Source organism: Oreochromis niloticus, linkage group LG3, assembly GCF_001858045.2.
Source record: "Oreochromis niloticus isolate F11D_XX linkage group LG3, O_niloticus_UMD_NMBU, whole genome shotgun sequence".
Lineage (NCBI taxonomy): Eukaryota > Metazoa > Chordata > Actinopteri > Cichliformes > Cichlidae > Oreochromis > Oreochromis niloticus.
Window position 1 is genome coordinate 38,148,703 of NC_031967.2, and position 22,176 is coordinate 38,170,878.

A 22,176-nucleotide genomic window follows, 5' to 3' on the forward strand; every position below is an offset into this window, starting at 1 on the left:
CCTCCACTCAGGAACCTGCTAGTCTCTTACTGGGCCCCCCAGCACCTCAGATCAGAGCATGTTTTTGTCGCCTTTTTTAAAAAATTAGAGTCATCGGACTCTTCTTTTCTCTATTGTTCTATTTGCATTATAAATACATGTAAAAATGATAATGGTAAATGGTCTGTATTTGTATAGCCGTTTACTTAGTCCCTAAGGACCTCAAAGCGCTTTTACACATTCAGTCATCCACCCATTCACACACACATTCACACACTGGTGATGGCAAGCTACATTGTAGCCACAGCCACCCTGGGGCGCACTGACAGAGGCGAGGCTGCCGGACACTGGCGCCACCGGGCCCTCTGACCACCACCAGTAGGCAACGGGTGAAGTGTCTTGCCCAAGGACACAACGACCGAGACTGTCCGAGGCGGGGCTCCAACCGGCAACCTTCCGATTACAAGACGAACTGACAACAATTGAGCCACGATCGACCCCACGCATATTTTCACAGAACCTAATAAATCTTCCAGTCGTTTTATGTAATGAGTAACTTCACTGTCTGTATGTTTGATCCTGATCTTATTCCCACAACAGCAATCTAATTTCTCTGTGGGATTAGTAAAAAATTTTAAACTTGTTACTGTGTCTAATTAAACTAAACAGACAAAGAGGAAGTAAACCTGGGGCTGGACCAGGTGATTATTCTTGAACACTGATCATATTTTGTTTATTGTTACCCTGGGAAACATTCATTGTGTCTCATTCTATTTAAAATAGAAATACCGAGCTTAAGTGTTTAGTGTCTGATAAACTGCAGGCTTCTTTCTGCATTTCTACTCCCGAAACTGCACAAAACTGCCCCGCTAACCCACTCAGTGAAAATTGAATCGTATGAAACTCTGCCACCATCTACTGGTAAAACTGGGTGTTACAGCAAAACGGCTGCTTTACAAATGATAGAATTTTAACCTCTTAGCATCCAACACATTTCAAAGATTACAAGGGATTACATGCATTTTGCCTTTGGCATTATCTTGTCTTGGCTACATTAAAATGGGAAATGCCCATCTTTCCTGAAAAAGTATTCTGATTCTGATTCCCTTAAAAGTGGAGGATGTTATTAGACCCCAGTAGACAGGTCTGACCCAGCTCTCAGAGGGCTTGAGTCTCTGATCCCATGGGTATCACCCTAAAGGTTAAGAGAAACTTATTTGATATAGGGATTCGCCCAGCCTGACTACCTACATCTGAATGTTTACCCCGCAGTCACCAACCATGCGTAAGGTACAATGAAAAGACATATTCATGAAGAGTAGATCCCCCCCTTACTGATCAATGGTAACTGAAGTGGAGTGGAGAGCGGATGTTGGGACTCATACAGCTTTACATTTAAAAAGTGTCCGAAAAAGGGAATGTCCACAAAGTCAACTTTAATAAGAGACAGGATAGTTTATTTTAGCAAAGGCAAAGCAAACAGCTCAACTAGTTAGAAATAATCAAATGATCATTAATTAAGGCCAGTCAAACATTTTACTGGCCTTAATTAGTTTTTAGTGGAGCAGCTATGTAATTAACAATAAAAGGCTGTTTTTTACCTTTAAATAGTTTAAATGAAGTAAAACGAATTAGCTTGCAAATCAGCTCTCTGTTCTCTTCCTGTTCTCCTTTCCATCACTCAGCTGGCTGGCTCCTCTTCCTCCTCCTCTTCCTACCACGCTGCTGAGTTTGTCCTGGTGTATCTTCAGGGGTGGAAAGCCTCTGTCCCACCACCTCTCCCTCAAAGAAACACCACTGCCCAGTTACTTCAGTGTGTTTCTCACTGTGCCCTGACTCTGGACACAGTGAGAAAGACAAAGGACATAAACACCGCAGTTAACACAAAAAGAACCGAGTGTTATCGAAGGTCCTGGTTTGTGTGTAGCAGTTCCTTTGTTACTCTGAGCCGAGTTCTTAATGTTCTTCAGTATTTTACTGTCTGTGCTGCTGGATGACCGAGTGACATGAAACTTGTTCTTTTCTTTTAAAACTTTCACCCGGCGGCTTCGTGCGAGCTGTTAGTTATAATGATTTAAATTAAAAGTGTAGATCATTGTTTAAATGATCACCAAGCAATATTTGTTTATGCAGGCCTGCCATAACTGTGGGGGACTAGTCCAACCGGAATAGTATGGTGGGGGGAGTTTTGTTCTTCCGGTTCAGACGGTGTTTTTTACTGTGCGCTGGAGTACGCATTAAAGTTTTGTAACGGACCAACATCGGGAGTGATTATTGGCTCGTCGCATCACACGAGAGTGCTACAAAAAGTTAAAACACAGAGACGCGGTGAAGTTTAGGACCGGCTGTGTCGGAAGGATACAGATGGAAAAAAAAATGTTGCCTCGGAGTGACGTCATCGATGTCCGAACGTGAACTACTTCTCCTTTTTTGTTTGTTTGTTGTTGTTGTGGCACTATTCTGTCCGAGCTGTCAAACGTCACTAAAATGTGACACAGTCCGTTACTAGTTTTACGTTAAACCTTGGATTTGATCAAATCAGTGTTAAAAGTCGGTTATAGATGTTTCAACAGCGTCTTACAATGCGTGTTATACCAGCCTGAGTGTGGGATCAGGAGTTAAGAACACGGACATGTCTGCTGTGACTGCGTGGGCTGTTCCACTCAACTGTCTGTCGGACTCTTCGTGTTTGTCTCTGCAGGTGAGATTTAACCGCTACAAACCAAACCGTTATCTCTGAGATGGAGAGGAGTGAGGAGGATCGGCCTGGATCACATGTGAGAAGTATTTCACTGCATCAGTGTAAAAGTTATTTCAAAAGAAAGGAACCAAAGATCTGTGGAGTTTTTGCGCTTATATTTAAACCCCTGTGAAGACTTCACCAAACACTGCAGTATAAATGTATTCATAGCACAACTCCTATAATAACAAAGTGACACTCAGCTCTGTGCTAATCCTCGGAGCTCAGAGTCCCAAGTCTGTCCAAGTCTGTAGGAGAGCTGATGTGATCTGAACTCCAACTCCTGTCTTCATCTTTAGCCTGTGTTTAAAGCTGTGAGTGTTTCACTGGTGTAGCCCTGACATACTGTTAAGGTCTGATTTGACTGCAGTAATATGTTATTATTCGAGCCTGAAATTTGATCACTTTTCCTAAATTTACTCAAAATACACAAAAATTAAAATGTAAAACTTTTGAACGGTTTTTAAGCTGTACAGGTGCTACAAATATTGTTGAGGCTGTTAATGTTGACCTATTGAAACAGATTTTGGCTGAAACAGTGGACATTAAATCAAGGAAAATGATTGTTTACAGAATCTTGAACCTGTGAAACTGTTTATGTCATGTCTGTGTACTTTCTTTCTTTCTTTTTCTTATCATAACCCCCTACACTGTGACACACTTGGTACGGTCCACTTAACACCGACTTGATTTATGTTTACTGGTTTCTGATTGGACCAGTGACAGGATAATTGACAGAAGATGAATGAGCAGGGCTGAATATGCGAACCTGAACTACAAATCCAGCTGATTCATTTGCTTGTTATAAACACATCCTGTGACTCTACAACAGGAAACCAGGCCTGACTTTACAGCTTTGAACCTGTCAGAAAAAAAAAAAATCAGTGATACTGTAGTGTGCTTTAACAGAAGGAATAACTCTTATGGGAGAACTCCATTATTGTTTACCACTGACATATAATTTCAGTATAGTTATTTTAATATAACACTTATTAGTATGATGGTATACCTTTAAATTTGGAAAGAAAGTGTTCTCCCTTCCTCTCTCTGATTGGCTATTAGTAGAAGTGATCGGCCATACTTTGACCTTTAACCTCTCTGCTCTGTCTTGTTTCCTCTTTCAGACCAGAAAATCATCACAGCTGAGTCTGGACAGGACGTCACTCTGACATGTCGAGCTCCAAACAACAACATCAGACTCGTTGAGTGGAGCAGAGCTGACCTGGTAGATGAATATGTGCTCTTGTACCGGGATAGATACTTTCTTCCAGACAACCAGCATCCATCTTTTAAGAACCGGGTGGATCTGTGGGACAGACGGATGAAGGATGGAGACGTGTCTTTGATTCTGAAGGATGTGAGGGCTGCTGATAGTGGAACATATGAGTGTCGTGTCATCATGAGACGAACACATGAAGACATCACAAGCATCATCCACCTTAATGTTGTTCCTCCAGGTGAGTGAGTAGAGTTGAGTGTGTGTGTGATCAGAGGTGAAGCTGCTTCCTGGTTGTTGATGTTTGTTTCTAAAGATGTTGTTGCTGAGACTTTGTAGAAAGCAGCTGGTCTGAGTGATGTGATCAGAGTGCAGTAGATAATGTCTGACAGCAGTTTGAAGAGGAAATGGATTCTGTTCTGTTCTTCACTCATCACCTACCTGACAGCTGACACCTCACACCTGTTTCTCACCTGCAGGTCAGACAGGATGGCACAGAAAGGATGGATTATATGAACTGACATGTGGACTGGGAGTTGCTCTGTCACTTTGTCTTGTGATTGCTGTTGTTGGGTTTTGCACATACAAATGTCGACTGTCCCGAAACACTACTCCACCTCGTCAGACTCCACAGCAGAACTATGAGTCGGAGGATCTGAGGACAGGCTGTAGACGTCAAACATCCAGAGTTTGATTATCTTTGTCATTTCTCTGATTATCATCATGTTTAGACTCAGACCAACAGTGTGTGTATGTGCTGTTGTTCCTGGGATTTACTGACACAAACTGTTACAAACATGTATGAAGTCATGTGCAATAATCTCTGAATCTGTGAGTGCTTTTGTATTTTTACCTTCAGGATCAGCAGCTGCCTGTAAACTCGCCATATTCTGTGAGGCGTGAACCACACAAACTAGGATTTCTATGAAACTAAAGATTCATGTACATGCAAACTCAGATATTTCTTTCCTGATCTGAGCTACAAGGTTATCCACATATTTTTTAATTATTTAACTTTTCATGATGAGACACTAACATGTGCGAATAATGTAAAGTTCTTATTCGTATGCAGCTTTCTTCAACTGTTTTTAATGTTAATAAAGATTTACATCTAAACCTATTGAAAGTCTTTTTCAGTCTTTTTTGATGTACAAAGTTGAAAATAATTGTTCAAGTATTTTTTACCGGAATGATAAATAAAGTTGGAGTTTTTCAAAGTGGCTTTGAACAGGTTCAAATGTTGTTGACACACTGATGGATGATCTTTGGCTTTATTTCAGTGCCTGAAAGCCTGAACCGGCAGATGAGTTGTTCCAGTCTTATTCTGAAATTGTGATTTACACCTGCTGAGTGACTGACATTGCTGTCATTGATGATTCAGCTAAAGAAACAGAACCAAACAGGGCTGCTAGTGACAAAGTGTCTAACCATTCGATTTAAAATGGCTTCCTTGCTCAGCTGTTTAACTCAGTTGGCTCATCCACTGAATCAGAGCCTTTTTAAGCTTGAATGATTCAAAGGTCAGTGTTGAGCTGCTAAATAAATAAAAGCATTACTCTGAAAATGCTGAGGTAAAAAGACTGGACTGCAAGTAAGTGTCAAAGCAGCCAGTGCTATCAGAAAACAGACAGAGCTTCAGAAAGGTTGGAGAATTGTTGTTCATGACCAGTTTAAAAATTACAAAAAGTCTGGCTCACTGGAAGGAAAACATAAAGAAATGAGTTCCACACAGTACTGTATACCAGCTCTGCTTTTAGTCTCAGTATGTCTATATAAGTACTCATCTGTCTCTCTGAGCGTTTCTTTCTTTGTAAAGTTAAATTAAAAACACGAGTGCAGGGAGGAGAGAGTTTGTGACCATAACTGATCCAAAATGACCTTTAAGAGCAGGAAACTGTCTGTGATCCATCTGAACTGAAGCAGCTGTCAGGTCCAAGTAAAAGAACGGCCAGCGATTGTAGGACCAGTGAAATCTTGAGACTCGTGGTGATGGAAACATTTATTAGTGATATGAAGTGAGCGGATCCAAACTTCTCTCTACACTGAGGTGAGTGATTGAAGCAACACTTAATTCATGCATGACAAACAAACCTTTTACACGGCCATTATGTTTATGGTTTAAAGACAATATGACACTGACTCGAGCGGTGACACATCAACTGGTATTATAAATAAACGGAAATAGATTCAATAACCAATCAAAAGGACATAAAGAGTGAAGGAAGCAATCACACAGATACAGTCAAGATCAGACTAACAGGCTACCATCCTTATTCTCTTATTTTAAAGAGAGGTGGATAACTTGTAATAGGATTAAAGTGTTTCTTTAAATGGACATTTTTCATCTATCCTGATGTTTCTTGGAGCCTTTGAGGATTTCTGAGATCCCTTCAGAGCAACAGTAACTGTTTGAAAACAACTATTATTTCAATCTTTTAGGTAAAAAGTTTAAATTCGGAGGGTTATGGTTACACTTTGGTTAACACCCCCACATATGGATACATTTTCTAACAGAAAAACTGAAATTCTAAAATGTCTTTGACTTCATTTGAAATGTAATTTCGTTTCTGAAAGGTGGATGGTGCTGGAAGATCTGTTGGATGTTGAGCAAACTGCCGTTCAGTTCAGTCAGAGTTACGTAGTGGTGTTGTTTGGGTGAGGTCAGTCTCTCTTTCTGTTGTCTGATAACTCACTCGGCAGACACAGACCTTGAAACTTGAAGATGATTGTAGGAGGAGGAGGGTGAAGCAGGAAGCTACATGAAACTTGGGTATGTTATGAAAAAAACAACATCTTTGGATCAAATGGGCGACAATCTGATCTCATTTGTCACTCTATTTCTATTTGTTTATGACTTAATCCAGAATATGTAGGCCCACCTCTGGAAACAGTTCACTTTCATCTACATGTCAAACTTACTGTCAGAAACAAATTTGTGCAAATAAAAAATGTGCACATCTTTCAAAGACTGTAACGAAAATTGTTTATACTAACAGATGAGACAGGCTCTGTTTTCATTCTGTGGAGATTGTAGGAGCCATGTAAGTTGTTGCTTTTTGGATTTAGAGGGTTGGTTTAAATGCACACACTGTATTGGTGCACAGGTGTGGGGCGTGACTCATGGGTGTGTTAGGTGATAAATGTGGTTGCACTCACCTGTTCACTGCACCTGATGTTTCTTTTTAATGGCATTTTTATATTGTTAAGCCATTTGGGCAGCATCGTCTATCTGGAAATGTGCTATAGAAATAAATTTGACCTTGACCTAATTACTGACTCAGAGGAAAATACTAATTTTCAAGGTAGTACATAACTTTTTATGAACCACCAAATCACTAGAAATCCTCTATAATCTATGAGGCTATGCTGTGAGATGCTATCAGTAGCACTAAAAGAAAACACTATGAACATGACTACAGGAGGGACACTATAAAACAATACTATGAGCTCATCAGCAGTGCTGACGAAAATGCTGTGAAGAGTCACCACATGAGCTAGGACTCGAGCTCAAAGTCACAAAAGGAAAGTGGGGGGGTCCTATGAGGGAGTCTTAGAGCTGTCAAGAACGAGGAATGGGGGAACCAGGCACTGGGTAATATCTAGAGTAGGAACCTTAAAGCTGTAGGAAAGTGAAGATATGAGGTGGAGACCTCAGAGTCACTGTGACAGGGAGAACATACTCTTTATCTCTGCCTGACCAAAACTAATAGCCAGGTCAACTACCCCATGTTTTGTGGCCTTCTTTGCAACTCTGCCATTTAATTTGCCCATAGTGCGCTGGAATCCATAAAACCACAACTGTAAGTCCCATCATGTGTATTCTGAAAAGTGTTTGCTGAACCTCTGCTAGAACATCTGCACTTCCTTCTGAGTGACTACACTGTAAACTGACCAATGACGAGCTTGAGTCTGAACAAATGACTGCTTTTAATGGCCTCATGTCTTCTACCCACTGAACATCTAATAGTATTGCGTGCATTTCTCTTGTGTATACTGAAAGTCCATCATTGATCCATTGATTCCCCATTTCAACCACAAACTCTGGGATTACAACTGCTACACCAGTTTGACTGGTTGCATTCTTTGATGCATATGTATATATTTGAACACTGGTCAAGGTAAGCCTGTACTGTATGAGAGTTTAAAATAAATGCCCTATCTTTATTCTTCTTGTCCAATAATGTGAAATCGACTGTTGTTTCAGGAATTATCCCATTATAGAAGTATTGCTGGTAATGGCACTCTTTGACTGATGTCTAAGGCTACGTTCACACTGCAGGTCATAATGCTCAATTCCGATTTTTTGATCAAATCCGATTTTTTTGTCTGCTTGTTCACACTACACATAAAATACGACATCAAACGCTCTCCAGTGTGAACGCTCAAAGCGGCCCGCATGCGCAAAAGAAGACGTCACACAGAACTCGCTCTGTTTAGACCCAGAGCAAACAATATTGTTTGACTGATTGCCCTTAATATAAAGACTTCGGACTTTATGTTTCCAGATTTTTGCTTTAAGTTATTTTGTTATTTACATAATAATGTAGATGACCTAATAATGATCCTTATTGCTGTTTTAGAGGAGCGGTGCTTCAAAGGATAGTTGCAGATTTCTGTCAGAATCTGCAGAAAATACAGTAAAAATAAAATGTTCACATTTCTCCAACGTTGTCTTCCCAACAGTTTCACCGGATGGTAGGAAATCGTTCGCGATGTCTTCTCTGGCGCTGATAATTGGCGTCTGTCTTGTGTCAGTGACGTAAAAGACGGATTTAATGCGACTTGACCGTTCACACAGCAGTCGCTTTCTAAAACATCGGATACGTATCGGATTCAGTACCACATACGAAAGTGACCCAGATCGGATTTGAAAATATCGGATTTGTGCCGTTCACACTGTCATACCAAGATCGGATACGGGTCGCATAGGGGCGAAAAAATCGGTTTTGATGCGCTTTCGCCTGCAGTGTGAACGTAGCCTAACTGATCCAGTTCAAATTAACCAACCCATGTAACCAAGCCAGTGTATATGGTCCTCAAAGACTTCCTATCTGCTCCTCAGTCCCTCCCAGTTAAACACTTTGTTATATTTAAAACTGTTTTACATTTATCCAACTCTTTCTGAATGTGTACACCCCATGTTACCCTTTCATCAAACCACAAAACTTACATTTACTCACTCTTTCCAGTTCTTTACCATATAACTTAACATCCTCACCAATTTGTTTCCTTGTAAAAAAATATTGTCTTGTCCTTATCACCTGAGAAATTAAAACCCAACTTATATCACTACTCTTCAACTTTTCTAATTGCTCCCTGCAGGTTCTTTACACATTTCCCTCTCTTCCATATTGCTCCATCATCAGCAAAAAGCAAAAGCCCTATCCCATTTATTATTAAAGAAAATAACTAAGATATCACTACGCTCCCCTGAGATGTATCGTTTTCAACTGGAAACTTCTCAGAGTAAACCTTTCCAGTCCTCCCTTGTATTTGTCTTCCCTTTAAAAAAAATTCCAATATCCACCTGTACATCCGCCCCCTCATACCCAATTTCTCGATTTTAATTAGTAGGCCCTCTCTCCACATCATGTCGTAGGCCTGTTGTGCTTTCCTGACTTCATGTTCCAAACACCAGATCCATTGAATTTCTCACTCTTCTGAGCCCACTTTGATGTTTAGATATGTATTCTTTATTTTCTATATAGTACATTAATCTTTGATTTATCATTCGCTCCATTACTTTACAGATATTAGATGTTAAAGCTACAGGTCTTTAATTTCCTGGGTTTGTATCATCATGGTTTACTACCATTGCCTCCTTCCAGCTTTGCAGCTTGCGAAGACTTTGAGCTCTGGTCTTAAATCCCTGTAGACACAGGCATTGCCAATCCAAGTAGGCAAGGTGGAAACACTGGTACAATGGAAAAACCCAGCACTCACCTGGACCATGACAGGGTCGTTGTGATTGGGTTTCTCTGTATTACTTTCTTTTTTGCTGAAAAAACAAAAACAAAAAAAAAAACATTTGACTGAACTAAATGTCCACAGCTAGACATGAGCGTGACACTGATAATGTGCTTCTTAGGAGGGAGGCTTTCTATACAATCACTTGAATTTGTATTTTGATGTGAAAGCTGTTAAATGAAATAAACTAAATTCAAAGAAAAACAATAATGCTGTTCTTCATGAAAACTAGTTTTTATTTGATCGAAAAAACAAACACTCACAGAACCAGAGAATTTCTCAGGGTAACATGGTTGAACCAAACCTTAAAAAAAACAAAAAAAAGAAAAGAAAAAAAACAGTAGAATATTTATATATAACATATCATCATGTGTAAAGTTCTCTCCAGCAGCTTTCTCCTCCGACCTTCATTTATTTTAAAGGTAGCATTGCACGCATTGCGAGTCCCTGGGTTAGTGACAGTTACAGAACTGAGGACCTGCTGCATCTACATGAAAGTGCATATCAGTCAGTCACATGAGGCACTGGAGAAAAAAAAATGTTTAATAATATATATTTTTGTATTGTTCACTTTGCACTGCTCAGGATTAGAATCGCGTTTCCTCTCTTCCCCAAATGCAGTCGCATTCTTGAAAAACATTCCTTTCGGGCATCGTGGTCATGATGCTGAACCTGTTCCTGGAGATCTCCCACAGCTCCTTGATCAGTCCCTCCAAAGATGGACTTGGCCAAGTTTTGTTTTCATCACTTATAAGAATGTATGTCTGTCTCCTGATCAGCTCCAGTCGCTCCAGGTGTCGCAGCTTGTTGAGGATTAGCAGGTCTCTTTTTGGTTCCTCACCGTAGAATCTACAGAAGACAGGAAAAAACATCAGCTCTAGTTCCATGTTGGCAAACATAGGCCCATAATGGGAAATTGTTGACAGGATTTTCTGTAGTGTTTCAGTTGTATTTAAGAAATATAGATAGAAAAAAAAAGAGCTTCATTTGCAGCAAAATGTAAATGATGTCAGTTTCTCAAGTGAGATGAACTGATGCTACAGGTCACACATAAACCATCAAATCTGCTGGGCATACCGTATTCTGAGAGTCTTGAGTTGAGGAAACAGTGTAGGAAGCTGTTTGCAGAGACTATCAGCAAAGCGGTTCTGATCTATGTCGAGATGCTCAACTCGCTTGAGTTGAGATGCAATGGAGTTCATCTGGCACGCGCATATGGATTTTCGCAGTGTCAGACTGGTCACCTGGGATGGAAGGTCTTCTGTATAAGAGACAAGAAAACTTCCTCCTATAAGGAAAGAAACGACAAGACAGAAGTTACAGAAAACAGTTTTGGCCTGGAGCTTCACAAAAGGATGCATGCAAGACAACAGATTTTACACACACACACGCATGTTTTGGCTCACCAATAACAGAGTGATTCCAGCTGTTGCAGATGACTGAGCCAGGAATAGAGATGGCACTGGATACCATCCCAGGGGTACCTGTAGTGGACAGCAAGCGACTTGAGTGAAGTCAGACCCCTCAGCGCGTCCTCTGACAGGATGATTTCTGTGTAATTGACTAACTCCAAAGAGATCAGTTCTGGGCCGCTGTACTCTCCTACAGGATTAAAGAGGTGGTTAGTTAAACATTTAGTCGCTGTCCTTTAAGTTTAGCATAGTCACACAATACTGCACAGACTGTGTGATCAGAATACTAACCAGAATAGTACTAATATATACTAATCGCTCAATTATAAACATCGAGAACAGAGGTGAAATATGTATGATCATGCAGCATGTGTGCAGCTCAGCTGACTTCAATATGATGGCTTCTGTTCCAATAAAGGCATAATGTAAAGAAAATATTGTACTTTCTTGATGAAAAGCTCTTGTCAAAGGTGTAAAAAGTGACTGTATTGGTTCTGATTATTAGTGTGAAATATGATCAGGAGACTGGCTTACCTGGGTTTTCTGGGTCCAGTGGGTAGAAGTAGTTGTTGGGCAGTGGCACTGGTGGCTCCCCTTTCATTCCCCAGGATAAGTGTTTGAGTTTCTTCAGGCTTAGCAGCAGGTTGTGGAAGACGGAAGAGGGCACTGGCCTCATCCTCCCAAGCCCTGCACTTTCCTGCTGGTGGAACAGTAAGTACTCCAGTTTGACCAAGCGTGACACGCTGTTGATGAACTCCACAGTGTCTTTGCAGGACATCTGAATGTTGCACACACTCAGGTGAGTCAGCCGCTCTGCTAGTTGCTGACTCCGACACTGCACCAGTAACGGCTTAACCCAGATGGCATTTTGTACCCCAAGACTCGTCAGGCTGGGGAATTCACACAGGTTGTCTAAGTATTTCATCTTGTAATACCGCCGTTCCCTCACACAGACAATGGTGTGGAGCGATGGGAAGGACTTGCTGAGGATTTTCCAATCTTTAGGTCGCAAATGTTGCACTGTGGCACGGCTGACCCCACGGCACTGCACGGTGTCCCAGAATCCAGATGTATAGCGGGGAAAGTTGGAGAGTCCTGCTGTATAATTCTTCCACAGGGACGGGTGGTCGATGAGATCTCTGAACTGTCTGCAGCAGAGGCGGGCTGTGTGCTTTTCCTCAGTGTTCAAGTAGCCAAACACCAAAACCCAAACTTCAGGTGGCAGATATGGTAGCTCCTGGACCTTCATGTTGATTGTTTGAGCCATTGCACCTCAATTCCTTACACAAATTCAACCAATGCAGAGGCTGCAGACCTAAAATTATAATAATAGTCCTTTGCCCCTGAGTAATCACACTGATTCACTGAAAGCACCTGGAAAGGGAACAACAACAACAGTTTACAACCCAGGCAAAACAAAAAAATGACCAAGACCTCACTTAAGCTCTTTTTTATGTAAAAGATAATATAAAATAACTATCTAAATGTCCTTGTGGGTTGCCATGTGAATTTAAAGAAGCTTGTTGAGGTGGTTATAAATATGAAATTTGCTTTAAAGGCTGCGAGTCACTGGCCTCCTTGAATTTATCTCCAAACAAAAAAAATCAAATGCAGACTCAGTCTGGCTTCATGAAATGTGGATATAAAAAGAAATATTATTATTATAATCCTAGGTTATTTTCAGAAAGTATTTAATGCACACATTAATACCCTACAGCCAGCTAAAAAGAAACAAATGAAGGATAATCTGAGATGAAAAAAAACACCTTCCCTCCCAAAATTACTTAAAAATAGGTAAGTAAAGATTTATCCATACTTTAAATGCTTAACTTGACAAAAACAGCATTGCAGTTCATCTAACCAGCAGAGATGCTACAACAGGTAAACTTGAAGTACACAGCAAATTAGAGTTTGTGGCAGAGAATAATCCTTACCTTGCAGGAGTTTCTGAAAAGTTCAAATCCAGTAAGAAGCAGATTGAGAAGCTCTTCCAGCCTGCACACACACAGGGCCAAAGCAGAGTGACTGTCCCTGGTCTGTGACCCTTAAAAAGCTTGCTGGTACTTAATTAACATGTGACTTTGTCAATAAAATAATCCCTGTATAGCCTGTTATTTGTCTGCTGTTGACATCATCAGTCAAGCAGGGTGTGTCAACGACTCCTTTCACACCTCAACAACTCTCGATCTCAATCAAACGTGCTTGAGGCTGAAGCTCATCACTCCATTGTTAAGATAAGAGATAAGATAAGATGGCCTTTATTAGTCCCACAGGTGGGAAATTTGTTTTGTTACAGCAAAAGTGCAAAGTTATGTAGCAGAAATTAGAAAACACTGGAATGCAATAAAATAAAATAAAATACTATGTACAATAGAATAAAATAAAAATACAAATACTATATACAACTGAGTAGGAAAATACAAAAACACAACTTCGTCAGAAGAAGAATTGCACGTATAGCAGCAGTCTTATTGCACATGTGTGGGTTTGTGTGTTTGATCAGCTGCAAAAGTCTTTATTGTGGAGTCTGACAGCAGTGGGGAGGAAAGACCTGCGAAATCTCTCCGTCCCACACCGTGGGTGCCGCAGTCTCCCACTGAAGGAGCTGCTCAGTGCCTTCACAGTCTCATGCATGGGGTGGGAGATGTTGTCCATCAGGGATGACAGCTTAGCCACCATTCTCCTGTCACTCACCACCTCCACTGGGTCCAGAGGGCATCCTAGAACAGAGCTGGCCGTGTGGATCAGCCTGTTCAGTCTCTTCCTGTCCCCAGCAGAGATGCTGCCTCCCCAGCAGACCACACCATAGAAGATGGCTGAGGCCACCACAGAGTCATAGAAGGTCTTCAGGAGTGGGCCCTCCACTCCAAACGACCTGAGTCTCCGCAGCAGGTACAGTCTGCTCTGCCCTTTCCTGTAGAGGGCGTCTGAGTTATGAGTCCAGTCCAGTTTGTTGTTCAGATGAACACCAAGGTACCTGTAGCTGTCCACAGCCTCAATGTCCATACCTTGGATGTTCAGTGGTTGCAGTGGAGGATGCTTGTGCCTGCGGAAGTCTACCACCAGCTCCTTGGTTTTACTGGCATTGATCTGGAGGTAGTTCAGCTGGCACCAGTCCACAAAGTCCTGAGTCAGTCCTCTGTACTCCTTGTCGTCCCCATCAGTGATGAGGCCGACTATTGCAGAGTCATCAGAGAACTTCTGCAGGAAGCACTGGGTGGAGTTGTGGGAGAAGTCTGCAGTGTAGATGGTGAAGAGGAACGGAGCCAGAACCGTTCCCTGTTGGGCCCCCGTACTGCAGACGACCCTGTCCGCCACACAGCCCTGAGTCCTCACATACTGTGGTCGGTCGGTGAGGTAGTCCAAAATCCAGGTAGTGAGGTGATGGTCCACTCCAGAGTTCTCCAGCTTGTCCTTCAGAACCGAGGGAAGAATGGTGTTGAAGGCACTGGAGAAATCAAAGAACATGATTCTCACAGTGCTCCCTGCGGTCTCCAGGTGAGCGAGGGAACGATGTAGGAGATGAATGACGGCATCATCCGCTCCAATGCCAGGCTGGTAGGCAAACTGAAGTGGGTCCAGTGATGAGCTCACAAGGCGCGGAAGCTGAGCCAGGACCAACCGCTCCAGGGTCTTCATCAGGTGGGATGTCAGAGCCACCGGCCTGTAGCTGTTGAGGTCCTTGGGGCGTGAAGTCTTTGGCACTGGAAGTTGTGTTCCAGACTGCTTGATCACATCACGTACATGTCTCCACACCCCACTCACTGTTTCATGTCCTTTCCCTTTCTCATATGTAACTGGAAGTCCACCATGGCATATTGCTTTTGCATGTGTTCATGAAGAATTCCTGTGTAAAACGACTAAACTAGCACACTTAGAAAACAAAACCAGTCACACTGAGCCACACAGTTTTTGCCCCTTTTTCTTAGCTAAATAGAAATCAAAGTAAAGAATATTTTCAATGCTTCATTTAAAAAAGCTTGTATTAACTGAATGTTCTACAGCACCAAAGGTTTTGTAATCACATCAGAGTTACACATATCTTATCTGCAGTCCATCACTGTATATCTGCTAACTCAGAGGCCAGGAAACGTTAAACTTTAAAAATCTATTTTTAACACAATTTTTTTTAACAGCCCAAAATCTGCATGGAGCCACATAAAAGTGTGACAACTCTGCGGTATTTGTTAATGCACTTTAACTGTATCCATGATCACTTACAAAAACAGTGCAATTAAAGTAAAAACTGATCTAATCTTTAGATGATGACTTTCTTCCAAATCCATTTGTAGCAGCTCGAGTGGGAGTGACCAACTAGATTCCCCGAGAGCTACTGGCCTGCAGCTTTTAGACGCAGCCTTACTCCAACACTGCTGAATCAGATGATGGGAATACGTCTTCAGCGTGCCATCAAGTTTGGCAAAGGCTTGATAACAAGCTAGTATTTGATTCAGGTGTGTAGCTCTCGAGGACTGGAGTTGAACACCCCCGCTCTAGCTGCTCCAAAAGGATTTGGGAGAAATTCATCATCATCTAAAGATTAGATCAGTTCTTACTTTGATTTGACTGTTTTTGTAAGTGATCATGGATAAAGTTAAAACAAATAACCTACTACAGAGCTAGAGGATCGTTTCTACAGACTGAAGAACAGCAATAAAGATCTTCACGTTTCCTATCGCAATTAATACATTCAAAAAATTTGTCCCAAATATTTTATGTGGAGTGTATCAGTAAATTTCAGCTGAGGGGGCTCAGTGATCATTTTGCACAGGTCTGGGGGATTTTTATTCAACAGTGAATAACAGTTCTAAATAGAATACAGAAGTATTACAAATAACAAAATAACAGTTTAACATTATAACACACATCTAACTGAAACCTGATTCAATGAGAGGAAAATGTGAGATGGGTGTAACAGAAGTATCAACTACTTTCTCCCACCAAAATGTATTTTTAATGATACACTAGCACAACAAAGAAACAGAGAGAGCAGGGACGAGAGAGCGTCGTACAACTGTGAATTAACACTAGAAGTCCCAGAGATTAGCCATTTGGCTTTTCTACCTTTAAACAAAACCTTTATCTGCTGTTTACAATCTACATGTATTCATCTCAGGGCCGGCGGGGTCAACGAGTCTCAACAGCTCTCTGTTGCTTAAGACCCCAAAACAGGGGTTAAGGTTCATGCCTGGTCTCAACCAGTCAGCCGTTTTCAGACATGCAAAAAAGCTACACACTGTTCTACACATTAAAGGACAGAAGTGCATGTGAGAATGGGAAAAATAGGAGCCAATTAAAGGTAACTATTAAAGAAGCAGTACCAGAGTCAGAAAAAAATCAAATTTATTTAATATTTATTTAATAAAAATCACTTGTAGCTCAGAATCAGTATTTATGGTTAGTTCTATCCTCTTAAGTATGACTGATCTGTGTGTAGAAAATTAATCAGTTACCTGAAAAAAATACCTGAAAACAAATTTTAATTTAAATGAAACAAAATGGTTAAAATAATTGTAATTTTATCTTTTATTTTTAAAATCTTAAGCACAGTCATTTTATTAAAATGTTGTTGGGGGCAACAAAAATAATTCTATATGAAAAAATCTTACAGAGTAAATTTAGCTCAATTCAAATCTCTACTGGCTCAAAGCACCAAAATAGATTTGTCACATGAAGATGCCCAAAGACAAACTCGTGCATATTGTTGAATCAATCATGATGATAAGTCTTATCAACATTTTAAAAGTGAATATAAAAGGTAATGTTCTATAATGTTTGTAAAAACTTTGTTTTTTATTGTTTTGTCAAAGAAGTGATGAGCAGTTTGCATCAGCATTATCAAAAATCAACACTTTAACTATCCGGTTGTTCAGTGATGACGCGACGAATCCGACGAATCCTACTTCCGGGTCTAAACGCTCCTGTGTTCAATATGACACAATGCTGTGTTCCTGGTTGTTTTAACAAATCTGGCTCAAAACAACAGTCTAATCTGTCATTTTACCGGTTTCCTTGTGAAAAGAGAGAGAAGAGGAAGTGGCTGAAGTTGATAAGGTATGTTACAACTCGTAAGTGAATGAATAAATTTGTAAGATAAGAGCTAGTGGGCTCTTACTTTAGTTAGCTAATATAGCTAGTGATGAACAATTAAAACCCGCTACTAAAAGACAAACTGGCTTTTACGAGTAATTGTACTTATATAGACAATGGATTTTATTGTGTTTTTTTTTAATACAAAGACGTTGTTGCATTTTTGAAGTCATTTTTATTTCTCCAAGCAAAGATTGAGAGCTAAGGGTCACTTCGCTATATATATGAACCTTAGTTAGCTTTCGACGCTCAGAGGAATAAAAATTACGTCCAAAAAGCGATGTCTATGTAAGAAAATACATTACAATCCCCAGCCTATGTGCCAGTTAATTACCAAAATAAAGACCTAACCAACAAATAGCTAGCAAAGGTTGCCAGTACTTATCTTTCTGGTAAGCTTAAAAGCAAATTAGTACAACGATGTGTAAGAAAAGCATCTGGACTTCTTTAAGTTTTAAGTTTCTTGAAGCTTCTCTCATCTGGATGAAAGAAGCTTCTCTCTATTATTTATCTCTATTTTTTTTTTGTATTAATCATAACTAATGGAGGGCTAGCGTATGATCTGAAATTTCTCTCTGTCTTTTTAAACACTTCCACAGACGTGAAAACTTCACCCCAAACTGCAACTCAAGAGTCTGCAGTTGGCACTTCCCTCAAGGAAAAGCTGCGGGGCCAACAAGATTTGCATGGAACAACGGGAAGTCTTTTCAGTTCCCAGATGACCACAACCCTGTTAGAAAAAAGAAGAAAAAAGAGCAGGTCCCAGCTATTGGTGAAAATCAGAGTGAAATATCAGATGAGCCACATCATTCCAACAATGCAGCTACACAGACAGATACTGCAAGTTCCACAAGTTCTTCCCAAAGTCTTCTGGTGCTAGAGATTCAGAATGACATGCTAAGAATAGAGAATGAAAAACTTAAAAAACAAGTAGAGAAGCAGAAGCAGACTTTCTCATTCAGTCAAATATCTGACAATCCTGAAAGGGTCCAGTACTATACTGGATTGCCCGATGCTGCTTCTGTCCTGTTTTTAGAAGCGCTTCTTTCCAGATTTGATCTTAAATATCATTCTGATTGGACTGTCCAAATGATGCCCCTAATTGACCAGTTATTTCTAACCCTGGTGAAGCTCAAACTTAATTTTGGTCATGAAGACCTTTCAATAAGGTTTAACTGCAGCAGAGGCACAGTAACTAATATTTTTACAACAATTGTTAGTGCACTGTATGACATTTTGTATGTTGGCATGCTGGAAAACAACATTCCCTCGAGAGCCAAGAATCAAACATCACTGCCAGATTGCTTCCAACCATTTGCTAACTGCAGGATTGTGCTTGACTGCACGGAAGTTTCTGTTTGTAACACAGAGAGACTTGACACACAAAGTCATTTGTACAGCCAGTACAAAGGACGGACCACACTAAAGGCTCTAATTGGTGTGGCTCCTAATGGTGTAATAACCTTTGTAAGCAACTTGTACGGTGGAAGTGCCTCAGATAAGGCCATAACAGCTGACTGTGGAGTACTGCAACATCTACAACCAGGTGACATGGTCATTGCAGATAAGGGCTTCACAATTCGGGACATCCTACCAGAAGGGGTCTCACTGAACATTCCGTCCTTCCTCACCAACGGACAATTCACACAGGAGGAAGTGAACAACAACAGGAAGATTTCCTGTGCAAGAATACATGTAGAGCGTTCCATTCAAAGACTGAAAGTTTTCTCAATTTTGCATCACATCCCATATCAGTTCAAAAAAAATATTAATAAGATCTTGAAAGCATGTGTGTGTCTTACAAATTTACAAACACCTATTCTCCGTGAAATTGAATAAATTATACCTGTGAGAGTTCAGAGGTAAAAGTAGATTGTGTCATTTTCTAACTACTTGTGGACCAGAAAACACAACTGTTGAATAAGTTTACTTTTATTATTTATAACTCCTAAGTGTTCTGGATTGTTTTGTGTGTATACTCAGGATGTTACAACATAAAAACAACTTAGTTGCATAGTTTCAAATTGAGAATGGTCTCATTTGTGATTCGTATAATGTTTTACTCTGTTTTTATCAATGGCTTGTTACATTTTTCATTCCATTCCAGCTTCCTGATTACTGCCTAGTTTTCTTGCTATGCATTTTCAATTAAAATGAAGAATACCAGATACATGTATTACTCTTTATTTTCAGGAACAGTTTGTCCAAAACATTTTATTTTTTCAAATCAAAAATTAATATAATTTAAGAATTTATCTGAATATATTTACAAAGTTACAATGACAAAAAATGTACAATTTCCAAATAGTTTTAAAATTAACTATAAACATTTGGACTGATAAATTACTCATGCTGATATGAATTCAAAGCTGCGATAAAATATGGGGTAAAAAAACTTCCCGGTAGAACGTTTCCAACGCTTCAATGTTAACAGCCCAAGTTTGTTCTCTATCCACATGCAAGATGAAAAAGTCACATGGAGTCCAAACAATAAAGTGACAGCTTTTCGCCCCTGTGAGATAGAGGTTGCCCTGGATCTGATGCCAGTAGTTGTGATTCTTTTTTAATACCAGGGAACCACTTGCCTCATCCAGCTGTAGGAAAAAGTCCTTACTTTCTGCAGCCTCCAATACAGTTTTGGCTCTGGCTGACCATGGGCATTTCACCTCAATGATGCACTCATTAGAGACAGTCCCATCTGGAGAACCACCAAGCAGGCCACTGTTAGATAAAAACAGTCCCCTCTCCTTGATAGCTGCACCAGTACAGTCAGTGTACAACTGCTTGGCCTTTGGCTCATGAAGGATCCCCCAATCACATGCCTTTGGGGATGAAAATACAACTTAGTCATAAAGGAATTCTTAGATGCACAGACCCTTTTTACTAACAACTTACTTTAGATCCTTCTGTCAGGTTGTACTGTCCAAGCAGAGTCTTAAATAAGGAAGGGGGGTATGAGCGCCGCTGGACTGCACTCAGGACCAAACCGAAGTTGCTGGCTGTGATTCTCTTCTTGCGATATGCTGACCTTTTATAAAGAAACACAAATTAAAAGACACAGTTAACTAAAATTTCCTACTTAACACTTAACAGAATTAATTTCAAAGCACTTTCTTACCACAATGCATTCTTCGTTTGCCCAACTGTTGCTTCCTCAATCTGTTTCTTCTCTTCGTCAGACACAGCCAGTGATGCCAAGAGATAACGAGACTTGTCTTCTGCTTGGGGAAATCCCAGGTTCCTCAGCACTTCATCAAATGTCTTGGCTGGTTTAGCCTAGATTTAAAGCAAAAGGATTTTAAAGGTTTTAATGGAACCAAGAAATTTTGACCACAGAATAGACAAAGTCAGGTACAGAGTATATAAAATACATGTAAAAAATAAAGTGGGGACAGTGGAAGCAAACAGTCTGCTGTATGTAGTTTACAAGAGTTTACATACATGTACAATTTATACCACATGTTAAAGTAAATATCAAAGTACCTGAGAGCATTCAGGACTCAAAATCCAACCCATCCCAGTAAAACGTTGCAATTTCGATAGGGATGCCACTGCCCATTCCTTGTCCTCCTGGGAGACAGGTCTTTCGATTCCAGCTGAAAAAAAAAAAGCTTTTAGTAATCTGAATAAATAATAATTTTAGCATATAAAACAATGCTTTTTAAAAAGTTAAGAAAATAATTATTATAATTAATTCAAAGGGCAAATTTTAAATAAATAACTGACCTTGTGTTGTTGAGGGTGTCATCACAGACACTCTCTTGGCAGTAATTTCTTCTGCTTTGCATGATTTTACCCTCTTCCACACACATTCCACGTCAGTGCGAGACACATTCTTCTCCACCCAAATCAACAATGCCGCCATATGATGGCACTTATCATTGCCAATCGGGCACTCACAGGAGCTGAACCTGACTGACTGACCCTCAACATGCACCTACATTGAAAGAAAGTTAATGCTTACCCTAAACATTCTAACAAACACTTGCAGCGCTGCTCTGTGTACTGGTACTAGGTTAACTAGGCTAATATAACTGGTACTAGGCTAACATTACTAACTCTCCAAAACCTCCATGTTATGTAGATTTTCATCTTCGTTTACTTCCACTGTTATAGCATTGCTGTACGTGTGTGTGCTTTATGAAATACATCAGAATACAGAATATCTCATGTTTAATCGTCGGCTAGCTAGCTTACTCCTAGCTCACCTCAACATTGTAAATCTTCTTTTTCATGGATGCCTGGACACTTCCCTTTATAATTCCGCCTGGGAGAACGGTTACACTGACCACTTTACTAGAGTTGAAGGAATTAAGACCCTTTTTAACCCTAATTGGTACTTCGCTAAAGAAGGAGGTAATCGTGAACAAAGTCACTGGCTCCGCCATCGTTGTTTCTTGAGGAGCACTTAGACCCGGAAATACCTGCAACGTCATCCGTGACGTCTGACTGAACAACCGGATAGTTTGGTCATCTTTATTCATTTTGTTTGAGTGCAGCTGAGCTCCGTCTCACCTATTTTAAGCTGAAGAAGTGAAGCTGGTCGTTATGTGGACATACTCTCTGCAATGGACCAGGGGCCTGTTCTTCGTACCTCGCTTACTACATCCAAGATCAAATGACACATCCAAGATCAAATCATTGCGCTAACTTTGAGCTCGCTAATCCGGTTCTCCGAACACACCTGTTGTTGACGATTAGTATAGCTGGATGAAGTAATCTGAGATCACTGGGTGGCTTAAAAGGGGCTACGCATCGATAGCAGAAACATT

General features: G+C 40.4%; 3 protein-coding genes and 1 long non-coding RNA gene across 7 annotated transcripts; 2 read left to right on the top strand and 2 right to left on the bottom strand.

Moving 5' to 3' along the window:
• The first annotated feature begins 2,174 nt into the window (after positions 1-2,174).
• LOC100705465 (uncharacterized) lies at positions 2,175-5,055 on the top strand. 2 transcript variants are annotated; one of them, XR_002058127.2, is made up of 3 exons: positions 2,175-2,756; positions 3,844-4,176; positions 4,415-5,055. It is a non-coding gene; the product is annotated as an uncharacterized LOC100705465 (long non-coding RNA). The 2 variants fall into 2 exon arrangements; XR_268112.4 differs by having other exon boundaries at positions 2,175-2,680.
• Positions 5,056-10,190: 5,135 nt separating this feature from the next.
• LOC102078295 (uncharacterized) lies at positions 10,191-21,988 on the bottom strand. Of its 2 annotated transcripts, XM_005464820.4 has the most exons (6): positions 21,920-21,988; positions 13,249-13,309; positions 11,849-12,688; positions 11,309-11,504; positions 10,980-11,190; positions 10,191-10,751 (listed from the first exon to the last, which is right to left on the bottom strand). In XM_005464820.4, exons 3-5 carry the CDS (start codon positions 12,579-12,581, stop codon positions 11,070-11,072), a joined length of 1,050 nt encoding a protein of 349 aa, XP_005464877.1. In that variant the 5' UTR covers positions 12,582-12,688; positions 13,249-13,309; positions 21,920-21,988; the 3' UTR covers positions 10,191-10,751; positions 10,980-11,069. The 2 variants fall into 2 exon arrangements, with proteins under 2 accessions (XP_005464877.1, XP_025761503.1); XM_025905718.1 differs by lacking the exon at positions 21,920-21,988 and having other exon boundaries at positions 10,980-11,163; positions 13,249-13,533.
• LOC100705725 (uncharacterized) lies at positions 17,171-19,574 on the top strand. Its single transcript, XM_005464822.4, has 2 exons — positions 17,171-17,368; positions 18,004-19,574. Exons 1-2 carry the CDS (start codon positions 17,190-17,192, stop codon positions 19,241-19,243), a joined length of 1,419 nt encoding a protein of 472 aa, XP_005464879.1. The 5' UTR covers positions 17,171-17,189; the 3' UTR covers positions 19,244-19,574.
• Positions 18,410-21,864, bottom strand: LOC102078392 (uncharacterized). 2 transcript variants are annotated; one of them, XM_025905720.1, is made up of 5 exons: positions 21,613-21,864; positions 20,888-21,000; positions 20,523-20,680; positions 20,300-20,432; positions 18,410-20,226 (listed from the first exon to the last, which is right to left on the bottom strand). In XM_025905720.1, exons 2-5 carry the CDS (start codon positions 20,918-20,920, stop codon positions 19,768-19,770), a joined length of 783 nt encoding a protein of 260 aa, XP_025761505.1. In that variant the 5' UTR covers positions 20,921-21,000; positions 21,613-21,864; the 3' UTR covers positions 18,410-19,767. The 2 variants fall into 2 exon arrangements, with proteins under 2 accessions (XP_025761505.1, XP_025761504.1); XM_025905719.1 differs by having other exon boundaries at positions 21,131-21,864.
• Positions 21,989-22,176: the final 188 nt, after the last annotated feature.